Below are 12,464 nucleotides of genomic sequence, written 5' to 3' on the forward strand. Positions count from 1 at the left end.
GCCAATCTGTATATGTAAGCCTTATTTAATATGACCTCAAGCCTAAAAACGCAAACTGTTCTATTTAGAATTGTTAATGAGAAAGTACTCAGGCTACAAAGAAACGAAGCGTATGTAAGTGAATGCATAGATTCCGACCGGAGCTATGTAATCTGCAAAAAGGTACGTGATGATGTATATATTTCGGCTTACACTTTTGTTAAGTGTTTGGCCGAGCTTATCCTCCAACTTGATGTTGGTACAGAAATGAAAGAACCATCGTTTTTGCGTCTCTTCCAAATGGCAAAGGGATTTTATGAGAAAATTTGTAAAGACAAGAATACAATTGGCGGTTTGCCATGCAGTGGAAATTACTAGCGACGACTAATCATTTTCAATTGTTATTCTTTTCCCTGATTCTGAGATACATGGGCATACCACCGTCTTACCATCCGTGTCGTCCTCCATGACATTGGGCAACAATCCTTATTAACCGTAACATGTTAATAAAAAAAAACAAATTCTTCATTTCTGGTTACAAATTTTATATAGTCAATCCACCTTTTATTATTACAAGTTCATACTCTTTATACATTTACAAAATTTATATTTTATTGGTGCATAATTCTAGATTTTTTAAATTAGATTTAAATTTAGCATCCTGCAGATACCCTTAACCAGCCAATTGCTCCTTATTCTCGCGTCTAGTATTATTCACCTTGTTGGCAAGTATTTCTAAGTCTTGTGGTGGAGAATTTTTCTTCTCTGTCACAGCGTATGTAGGCGTTATCTGGTTGGCTGGCAATGCGGGTAAGGGATCATTAGAAGCACGCTTGCTACGTGGCGATAATTCGGCATAACTGACCAGGCTAGTGTCACGATATTCATATTTAGGTGCCAGTGGAGGCATGTAGCTATCGATGGACTCGAAATCTAGCGATCTTTTTTCATTGCCATTGTTAATTTCTTGCAAGCGTAAATAAGCCGGTATAACTTCATACAAATTAATATTCATATAACTTTGATTACTTTCCACACTAATGACGGAGCTGCGACGTATGGTTTGGCCATTGGTGTTAGCATCTTCCAAGCTAAAAAGAATAAACGAAAAATAAATACATAGATTAAAGATATAAAAATTGCAATATTTTAAACTGATTCGAAGTATTTAGATTAGGGTTATCCTTAAATGTGTTAAACACGTTTCTACATCAGATTTCCTAAACCTTAATCCCTACGTCGATGCTACTATCGACATATAAATTTTGATCCCGATCGGAGACGGGTGTTCTGTTTTGGAAAAAAAATACAAAATAAAAATATCACCCGGCGTGGTAAAGGCCAAATATTAGTAGAGGAAAATTATTGAGATTCTTCAGAGGTCTTCCAAGTTCAAAATTCAATTAAAAAAATATATATATTTATATATAAAAGCAAATATTTAGCGATCGAAAATTAATAGAGATCTAATTGGAATAGCATTTTTAACTTTAAGTATTGCTAAAAAAGTGGCAAGCTATTTCGATTCGTCAAAAAAAAAGTCCCAACCGCGAATTCCAAGGTCAAAGGTCAACTAAAAAAAATATTAATTTTTTCTGAGTTAAATCTATCTAAATGTTTTTTTTTTTAAATTCATTTTATGTGATATACATATGTACATATGTATGTGGTGCATTGATTTATCTTTTACTAATGTTATTGAAAACAGAAGCTTAAAAAATGTTTCATTTGGCATTTTATATGGGACGACTTTTAGTAGAAATTCTATAGAATTCTTGATAATCAATATTTTTCGATCAGAAACCTCTGGTTCTCTTCAGGATACTATAAAAAAAACACTTCTTTATTTAAAAATTCTTTAATGGTAATGATTTTTTATTGGTCTCCCCATTGTAATTTTTGTGGTCTTTGGGAGTTTTTGGCGGACCTGTAAATTATAGTTACTATGAAAAAATTGTTAAATAAACAACTGGGTATTATTATTGGGAATCTTCTGCAGAGAACCAAAGTTTTTCGATCGAAAAATATTGATGTTTAATAATTCTATACCATTTCTACGAAAATTTGTTTTTTTTTTTCACAAATTTTTTTGATTTTAAAATAAAAAAATATGGATATCTTATGTTTGCGGGTGTATTAATGTGTACATTCCCCGTCAACTAGGTCTACGCGTATTTTTTCGTCAATGCGTCCTTTCCCGCCATCAAAACAATGGCGCGCCTTTATTCGACGATATATTTTGTTTGATTTTTAAATTTGGAGTAACTTTTGAAGGTAAAATTGGATCATATTTAAATTTCTTGTATCGCTATCGATAAACAATTTTCTGTTTAACAACACAAAAAAAAACCGCGAAGAAAAATGTTAACCCGTTCAAAATTTATAGATTATGGATCACTCAATCCCCTTAAAAAGTACACTGTACGTCGTTGAAATCTCAGCCGCTATTTGTATATCCATTGCAATATCAGTACTCCTGCCATAGCTCTTTTTCTCTTTCTCTATGTCAGTACATACACATCCTTATCTCCACCCCATTGGTATCTTTCTAACTCACTACCTATATTTTTGTACAGCTCCATCCTTATCTAAATACCTACAAATTATTTTCTATTTCTTCACACCTCTATAGGTACCTCTATTTCAATTTCTATCTCTATCTCCCACTACTAATATCTCTATGTATTTCTATCTAGCTATTAATATAGGGGTCCCTGGTTATCACTATCTCGTTAAGGTACAAAAGTCTCTTTTCTTCTTTTACTGTATTCATTCTACACCCAAACATCTTTCTTTCTTTGTCGCTATACGCTACTCTCTGCTTCTGATTTTTTCAGTTAGTATATACTTACTTTCGTGAATTCCGTTTCGCCAAAGTTTCTTCTTTTATCTTCAACTCTTCCAGTGAACGCTGCTTTGGAAAGATCACTATATCCTGGGAAGTGGTGTTGGTTGCTTTCACGCGCTTACTTCCCAACAATAATGTTGGCTTATGTTTTATTAGCATGAAGACGGCAGCCATGCCGAGGAAGCAGCAGAGTACTGCGCCTAGTACAGTCAGCGCGATGCCTGTGGGCTGCATGGCGTGTGTCAACCAAGCATTATAAATGACCTCAACATTGGAGCTCACGTGTAGCGATTCGCAGTAGAATGGTGGTATTTTTACTCGGTCGGTCGAAAACAAACAAAACGTATAGGTGGTGTCTGGCAAGAGATCTCTAATAATAGTTTGCTGCATTATTGGTCCGAAACAACCGAGTCCATATTGATTATAGTTAACAGTCATTTTGTAGTAATCATCTACAACTTTACTAAACCAAATTAAGCCGTAAGATTTAACCGCATTAGGAATTTCCAAAGACACTGCCACTCGCAACTTAGATAACTCCGTTAGATGTATTTGTGTTTCGGGCCACAAAACTTTCTGCCATTCTGCTGTAGATTTGCCACCAGGACAGAAACATTGTAGCAGTATGATTTTATCACTAGTAGTTGTTGTTGTAGTTGAGGGTGTAAGTGTTGTTGTATCCGCTAAAGTTGTAGTACTATTCACCTCATGCTCGTGAGAAGTTAGAGGATCAACTATAGTAGAAGTCGCTGGCCTTGAGCTTGTCGTTGGTATTGTGTATGCACCTGATATTTTGGTTGAAGTGGTTTGGAGGGTCGCCGTATTCGACTCGGGCTCATCGGGGCATATAGCCAAATCTAAAACTGACAAAGTCGCATACTCAGCGGGTGTTTGACAAATCGGATGGTCACTTTGATATTTTAAAATTATGCTCATTTCGTTAAGTAGTTCGCAAGAGCAATTCCAAGGATTGCTGTGAGCATCGATCACTAAGTCACTATAAATTTGGCGTCGACCGAAAATCAAATGATTCATTGTGTGCAAATGATTGTGGGACAAATTGAGGTATGTCAGTGAACTAGAGAACTGTGAAAATATATAGTTGGGCAAATATTCAATGTTCGAATGCGACAAATCCAAACTTTCTACAATCCACAATTTATCGAAGGTTTCATCTGTGAATGTGTTTGTAAAATTGTTGTAACTTAAGTCGATATGCTTCAAATTGTTTAATAGACTGCTGGAGGCTGTCGTATTGGTGATTGCGGTCAAGCCAAGTTGTAATGTTAATTTTGTTATTAGATTTTTGACGTGGCCTAAAAAGTCAGCGCAAACAGCTTTTACTGGCTTAGTGCGTTGAATTATGACAAGTGATTTAAAAGTGTTGGTGACATTTTGGAAAATATCCTTTCGTAGTTCTCTCACTTCTAGATTCTCTAAATAAATCTCCTCGAATTTTCCATTAGCAAAAGCGCCCGCATCGATATCGGTCACAGCGGATGAGCCAATATAGAGCGAACGCACCAATTGGGAATATTTACCCAGGAAGCCATAGGATATTTTTCGATTCGGGAACATACTACTATGAAGACGCAGCTCTTCGATAATTGCACAAGTGGTATTCTAAAAACAGTAACAAAATAATGTGTGAAGAAATTAAATAAGTTTGAATTTTTCTCCCTTTACTTACGGCAGCGGAAATTGCATTTTCTATGCTACGCTCAATTTGATCAATTCTTTCACGAATACAAACAATCTTGCATTGAATCTGCACGCAGTTGGATGGTGGAGGTGGAGGTGGTTCGTTGGCGTCGGTATTGGGTGTTCTGTCAGGAGAAGAAAGAGCAATCAGAACTACTTTAAAATTTAAATTAAATATATGTTAACAAAAAGAAAGAGGAAAAGCCCAAGCCTGCAGCGCCTAATGGCCAAATTTTTTGTAGAGCGAGTATCGAGAGGCGAAGATGGAATTAATCTGTAAAGTAAAAAATAAATTTGTTCTAAATGTCGATGGTCCTCTGCAATAGCGACACAATTCAGTCGTCTGCATTCATTCGTCTTTCTCCAAAATCACGAAAGGATGTTTGGCTTTCAAACGGCGATTTAGCGCGAATTCCGATCATTTGTTTCTTTATGCCGTTACATGCATAACGAGATGGGATATATTTTAAAATTACATTTCCATTTTTATTGAAGTGTTGCCACGTAAAATTTTAGTTCCCTTTTATGAACAAACTAATGAACTAAGTAGTTCAATTTAAAGAGCTGGCTCCTTCGCTCTTTAGTTCAAAAGCTCCCCAAGCACATTATACAGAATATGGAACAGGGTAGATACGAGTTTAACCTTACCTAATACAAATTGTTCTAGTTTTTGCAATAATTTTATCATTTATCAAACGAGATAATATGTGCTCATTAGTTATGTTTACTGGTTTCATTTGATGTTTGCCAAGTCCAATAATAATCACTGTGTCTATGTACGCAAACGTATGTTTGTCTGTCGTGTCTATTTTCTTACTGACGACACGGTAAATCAGATTGATAGCGTGAATGGGAAAAGTATGACACGTATAAAGGCAGTGTCACAGGATTGGGCATTTTCCCAAAAAAGAAAGGACGGGGTTACTAAGGCTTCCAGACTTCTGCAATATTTTACAGGTGGAAATAGCTGCCATCAAGGAAGCGGTAGACGCACTGCTAAAGAGCGCGATGGTGCATTAGAAATCGGTAAGGGAATATCTGACTTCTTTACCCATCGCGTCAGAGTAATCTTTAGGTACCTCTTCTAGTTTAGGTGCCGGGTCATAATGACATCGTGGAAAACTGCGTGGCTGATGACCTGGCATTGGAAAGGCCCCCTTAAAACGATATCCCCAGATCAAGAGCAACTAAGGGGTTTGACAGGCCATTGTGCGGATAATATTCACTCGGTAAGACTAGGAGTTTCAACTGATCCCTTTTGTATCAGCTGTCAAGAGGAAGAAGAAGCGGAATCATCTCCACACTTTCTATTGGACTGTCGAACCGTCGCGAGGCTGATGCTGGATTTCCACTAGGCATTAAATGGCAAAAATGACCAAGTCGGGCATTAAAAAATAATCGAGCTATTATATTAAAAATATAGGCATTAAGTTTATTTCCACATGGCATTTTTTTAAATGGCATACATTTTTTGTCATTTTAATGCCTAGCATTTTGGCTCGTTCTTCTGAACTAACACTGAGCTCTCAGGGATCGAAATTAGACGACAGTTCAACCTCAGCCTGGTGTAAGTAATCAAAACCACTTGAAGGATTGAGCAATTTTGTGACCAACAAATAAGCACTGTACGATAGTTAATAAGGAAATGGTTAATATGGTGCCCGGATAAGAAAATGTTTACTATGGCATCGGTACTACGTTCTGAATATCCACAGGAGCAAGAATTTTTAAACTCTCTAACACCTTTTAGTTTTTCTTTATTGAGTAGCTATTTATAATGAAATCTGTCAGCTAGAGAAGTGAAGTGATCGAAAGTCATGATTTATGTGTTGAATTATGGGTACCTTTCTTAACGGAAAACAAAAGAAATTTCAACTTAAAAAGTAGTACCAAGGCATATCAAACAGGTATTGGAGCAAATCAACATTTATGTGTATTTTGTTGTTGCTTTTCTTATCTAAAGGGTCAAAAACTGTTGTGATTTTGAGTAAAAATTAAAAATTAAATTTGGATAAAACATTGGTGCGACTTTCTTTCTTAGTAAATTTTGTTTGCTTCCCGAAGCATTGATGGATATGCAAGGCCCAGTAATCAGCGTTTGAGCTGCGGAGTTAGGTGAACGTTCCAAACTTCGCTTTTCAATAGCGTGTTTTGTATGGGGACAATTTATATTTTTTGTGAGAAGAAATTAAAAATATTTGACATTTTAGAGACCGAATAGTTTGAAAAAAATGGAATCAGCTGCTCTACTGATACTACTTGTTCAATGTGCTTTGGGTAGTACAAAACATAGCAAAGAAGTACATTTGACTGTACTTCGAAGTACGAAGTACAACGGCTCAAAAAGAAGTACTGTACTTCCGAAAGAAGTACGGTTGGTCACATTAGTCACACACGTACATGGCGTCTGAGTAACGCCTGTATCTATACTTTTTTGGCAGTGTAATACTTTTCTTTATTTCAAAAAGTTAATACTGCGTTTTTTCCAAAATATGTGAAATAATTTGATAAACTTAGCAAGAAAATAGTGAAGAATAAACAAAATCCCCAAATTAATTTCCTTAATTCAAATGAAATTTATTTTTTAAACTGGTGGCAACCCTCATAAATGTTGTTAAAAATAAAGCCTTTTCAAACTCGTTTCGATTGGTATTCGCATTTTAATAGTTCATTTACCATATTAAATAATTTAAACTTAAATTTTTAACAGGTGGCAACTCTATTCAAGACAATTATTCTTTATTGCACATATGTATAAATGTCAGGCCCTTTAATTTGACACCTCCAATTTGACAAAAACCAATTTTTTGCATTTACAAATATCGCATTATTTCAGAAAGTGCGCAAAAATAACAGGTTTTTATTTTATCTTTCGAAAGTTCAAAACCAGTACTTTCAAAAAAAATAATTTAAGAGAAACACATATTTTCAACCGACTTCACAAACGGGAGAAGGTTATCAATTCGTCGGAATATATATATTTTTTTTAAGTATGTTGCCGCATAACTTTGGACCCGTCAACCGATTTCTATAATGTTATCCGATCATTTTATCATGAAGAAATTAACGATAATTTTAAATGTTTATATATATGGTTTTGTTTTTTGCTTTAAAATCACTTGTTAAATATATTTTTTATTCATTCCTTCATAAGTTACGATTTTTTGAAATCTTTATAAAGAAAATGTTTTTTTTTTTTTTGGAATACCGTAGGAGACCCATTGTTCATTTTTATTCCAAAATTTCTATTCTTGTAGTTCTCTACTATATATTTGGAAATAAAACACGTCAAACCAATATTTTATTTCTAGGGATGTATTTTTTGTACAAATTTCCGTGGAGTGCCTACGCATGGGTATGCTCTGATTAAAATTCTTAGTATAAAATTTTTGACTTTAGTGTCTTCCTAGTCGCATATAATTTCTTTTATAGGGAAATTTCAGTATAGGTCTTTTAGTGGGAAACACGTTTAAAGTGAAGACAGTGAATTTTTCGATTTTTGCCCACTTGGCGACATTGGGCGACGGTGTTATTATTTTCATCCATACAAAACAAATTGTCGAACATAGTTTCCTTTGTATGGAAGAAAATGCGTGACACCGTAAAAAAAGTTTCCAAAAATCAACGGTATTTTTAGACACTTTAAATTAGAAAATTGTTGCTATGTAACTTGTTTAATTTTTTTCTTATTTTTGTGCAGTTAAAATTTGGATTAAGATGTATTTTTTTTTTTAATAAAATATTTCATACAAAAAATCATTGCGTATTTTTATTTGATTATTCACAACTTTTATATTCAAGTATTGCATATCTTCTTTTTACAAATGAAAAAAAAAATTTAAAAAAAAATTTTATTTTTTCCCTGTACAGTTTGATTTTTTCATTCGCGATGAAAATTAAAATTAAATATCTTGGGCAAATAGTACGTATAATGGGAAAATTTTAGTTTGGCATCCCCCGCGTACAAAAAAAAGGTTGCTATAGGGGGGTAGGGGGCGTTCTCCTGATTCCAAATATATATACTTTTAGCCGCAGCAGACTTATAGTTTTTAAGTTATTTGTTGTTAAAGTTAGTAAATTGAACTAACCTCTCGGCGCTATTTCACACAACAAACACTTTATTTATGAACACACTTCGGCAAAATAGTTGCATTAAAAGCCAGCACAATGAAATGTAAACATATTTTTTAAATTTATGATGTATTTTTACTAAATTAAGTAAGTTTTAACAATTATCACGCACTTATATATGTATACGCACATTGTGAATACAGAACTGTTGATTCAACCATAGTTTCACACTGACATTAGAAGGGTGCTGCCACATCTAACAAAATAACAATAAAAGGTAATAGTTTTTATCGTACCCGTTTTCCTGTTCAGCGTTGAATTAGTAGTAAAGGAGGGTATGGGGTTAAACACCCCCAATATTTAAAAAATTTTTTATAAAAAATTTTCATTATTTATCGAAGTATTGATTTTTATGGAAAAAGCGCCGCAGGCGAAAATTTTTAATAAAAAATCGCGCGATTTTTTATTAAAAATTTTCATTATTTATCGAAGTATTGATTTTATGGAAAAAGCGCCGCAGGCGAAAATTTGTAATAAAAAATCGCGCGATTTTTTATTAAAAATTTTCACTTTTTAAAATATGGTTTAAAAAAACATATTTATTTATTAGATGTGTGGTGTTATTTTGTTAGATGTGGCAGCACCCTTCTAATGTCAGTGTGAAACCATGGTTGAATCAACAGTTCTGTATTCACAATGTGCGTATACATATATAAGTGCGTGATAATTGTTAAAACGTACTTAATTTAGTAAAAATACATTATAAATTTAAAAAATATGTTTACATTTCATTGTGCGGGCTTTTAATGCAACTATTTTGCCGAAGTGTGTACATAAATAAAGTGTTTATTGTGTGAAATAGCGTCGAGAGGTTAGTTCAAGTTACTAACTTTAACAACAAATAACTTAAAAACTATAAGTCTGCTGCGGCTAAAAGTATATATATTTACAATCAGGAGAACTCCCTCTATCGTTCCATACCCTTCTTAATGCCGAACTCCGGGGATGCCAAACTAAATTGCAGCCCGTATAATCCTTGTTTAAGGAATGTATATACACTTTACCAAACAACACATTCCAACAAAATTTCGGCACTGAATCGCACAAGGGATAATGAAAAAACTGATACATGAAACAGATATGCGCCGATCCTCACTTGGCGAATACCAATGCATTTTTTTCTCAGTCCTTATTATACTCACTTCAACTCCAACTCCAATTCATTTTGATCAATAAATGTCTGCTCACTACCAATTTGTCGATTGCTTACATATTCACTCACTAAATCAAGAGCAGCATAACTTTCTAAAAACACATAAAATGTTAGTATATTTAAGTAGCATATAAAAACTGTAGACATTTTAGTCGGTTAATTTTCACTGTCACAAGACGTCGCTTGTTAATTGTTTTTTCACTCGCTGCTTTCTGCTTATTCTTTTATGATAACAGTATTCAACGATTCGATAGTATGCGTGAGAAAATTTTATTTGATTTGGCCGTTGTTGCTTGGCCATTGATACAACTACAAGAATTTGCACAATTAAAGAAGTTACTAGCGAGGATACATGAAATCGGCGCACGCACTTAAGCATTCACATCACACACGCATACACAAATTTATGCGCACATTTATTAAATGTATGGAATAAAAATTTTAGGATTTTCTCTTTTATATATATTACTATGTAATTTCAATTTTCAAACCACGAAAACGAGTCAGAAGACACAACTCAACCTGACAGAAGTTCAGATGCGACTGAGCGTATGAGTTATCTATAAGCAGCGTATAAGGACATGAAATCCCTTGTCATGCGCCGGCTTATCGGCGCACGGTGCTTCACTTACATACTTGCAGTGCACAAAAATTGGGAGTGCTTTCAAATTTATTCAAACTAAAAATGTTGACTTGCTAATTTAGATCGAATATTCAGAAATATAAAGTGCATAGGTAGCAATATATATGCATAAAAACCTGTGATCCTATGTATATGGTCTAATGTGGAAAGTCTGGCCACCTTTATTAAAATATGTAAATTTTTAATAATCCAATGAAGCTTGGACATTTTGTATGCACTTATAATTTTTGAGAAATAAATACAAATTAAAAAAAAAAAAGAATTCAAGTCTAAAAAGTAATCAGCTTAAAAAACATCGAACACCTGTTATGTCCACTGTGCACCGTGAGAAAAACGTGTCTGGAAAATAAAAGGAAATAAAATCGAAAATAGGAGACCCAGTTTGGAAATGAGCGATAAGAAGTCTAATGATAAAATGTGGTTTTAGAGAATAATTCCAGTTGATAAGCAGCGAAACGACTAAAAAATGCGAGTAAATACTCGTTATCAAGAGCAACATATAACGGCTAAGCGAATAAATTGGAAAGAGGTAGACTAGTAGGTAGACTAATATTTTGTGAAAAATAAATAAGGACTGCTAAAAATCGCTACAAGAAAAATTAAAGCTGATTTTTGTGAATTTTCATTATCAGGATAGCCACGCATGGTTTACTGTGATGCCAGCGATATGAAAGCTGCTGAAAGGATACATTTAGGCGATTCACAGGATGTGTTAAGCGTCGCAAAATCATAAGCTTAAAATTTTTGTATGCAAAATGATGATTAAGTGGACTGCTAGCTACACCGAAATATTTTTAAATTGATAAAAAATATATAATTAGCTCACTCTAATACCATTTTAACCTTTATTTTACATACAAAAAATGTAGGCTTAAGATTTTACGACACTTAACTCGTTCGTAGTTATTTTTTAGTTATATGTATATTAACAGGCGCTCTCGATACCTAATGCAATCGGTAGACTTATGCTACGTACAAAAATTAAGTAATTTGATCGAGAGAGATAGATAGCTGGGCAATTGTCGACTAGATGCTTCTGATAAGTTACAGCGCGGGCACTCAACATAAACGTACATCGGTTGACGGATGTAGAAACATATCAAATTTACTGTTGATAGAGAGAGAGTGAGAAGCAGCGAAAATCTGACCATCAGGGCTGCCAACTATACTTAGCTATGAAATGCCATATTGAGGTTAAAAAAGTGACAAATGTGCCAAATAGAAAAATAAAAGTGACAAGGGTGAAAGGTGCCATTCTTTTTAATTTTCCCATTTAGCGTTAAAATGAGAAACAAATTCTTAAAACAACGGTCCAATGCTAAAGTAAGATAAACTAGTTGTACACGCTAAAGAAATTAGAAAATTTTAGTTGAGAAAAATAAGTACACGCAACGGATTTCACAAAAATGTATTGATTTTATTATTATTTTTCAAAAGTGCCATCATTGAAAAATTAAGTGCCATTTGATGTAAAATAGGCCCTAAAATAAATTCCGCGAAATTTAATAAGAATGCGCCTTCATCTGTAGATTAAATTAATACATATTGTTAATCCTTTGTATCCAGTTAATAATGAGGTAAGATATACATAACTGTTTATTTTAATAATTTCTTGCAAGGAAGTTTTTGTCGATGAGTTAAGGTAAGTTTCTACAGACAGTTTTTCGTTCGAATTTGACCAATCCGTAAGGTAAAAAATTTTAAACACCGATCAAGATGTTGCTGGTGGAATTCCATTTGGGATGCGACATTAGTCGTGTGGATAATACACTAGCTATCTGGACCACCTCAAAGGGCGAATATTTCAATGTTTATAAAGTGGCACTTAAACTTCTACCAATACTCACCACCTCTGCTCCAAGGGAAAACGTTCAAAAGATGGTCCGTAATTACCAAATATCGATTCAAGAATTTTTTTATAGATTTTCTGAAATTTTTTTATTGGTGAAAATTAAAATTTTAAAATTTTTTTTTTCAAAAATATCAATTTTTAAAAACTCTCACATCCA

General features: G+C 33.8%; 1 protein-coding gene across 1 annotated transcript; it reads right to left on the bottom strand.

The window, feature by feature from the left end:
* Positions 1 to 547: 547 nt before the first annotated feature.
* Positions 548 to 10,245, bottom strand: LOC118743053. The gene is made up of 4 exons (XM_036475531.1): positions 9,802 to 10,245; positions 4,518 to 4,653; positions 2,832 to 4,450; positions 548 to 1,070 (listed from the first exon to the last, which is right to left on the bottom strand). The coding sequence occupies exons 1-4, from the start codon at positions 9,957 to 9,959 to the stop codon at positions 653 to 655; spliced, it is 2,331 nt and encodes a 776-aa protein (XP_036331424.1). The 5' UTR covers positions 9,960 to 10,245; the 3' UTR covers positions 548 to 652.
* Between the last annotated feature and the right edge of the window lie 2,219 nt (positions 10,246 to 12,464).

Source organism: Rhagoletis pomonella, unplaced genomic scaffold (assembly GCF_013731165.1).
Source record: "Rhagoletis pomonella isolate Grant_MI unplaced genomic scaffold, Rhpom_1.0 Rhpom_scaffold_00007, whole genome shotgun sequence".
In the NCBI taxonomy this organism is placed as follows: Eukaryota; Metazoa; Arthropoda; class Insecta; order Diptera; family Tephritidae; genus Rhagoletis; species Rhagoletis pomonella.

Bases quoted from the DNA above. Each gene is read 5' to 3' on its own strand.
- LOC118743053 (XM_036475531.1), bottom strand. From the start codon at position 9,959: ATGTCTACAGTTTTTATATGCTACTTAAATATACTAACATTTTATGTG. The intron at 4,654-9,801 runs GTGAGTATAATA...TTCTCCTGACAG, and splicing joins GAATTGGAGTTGGAGTTGAA to AACACCCAATACCGACGCCA. The intron at 4,451-4,517 runs GTAAGTAAAGGG...TACTGTTTTTAG, and splicing joins AAAATGCAATTTCCGCTGCC to AATACCACTTGTGCAATTAT.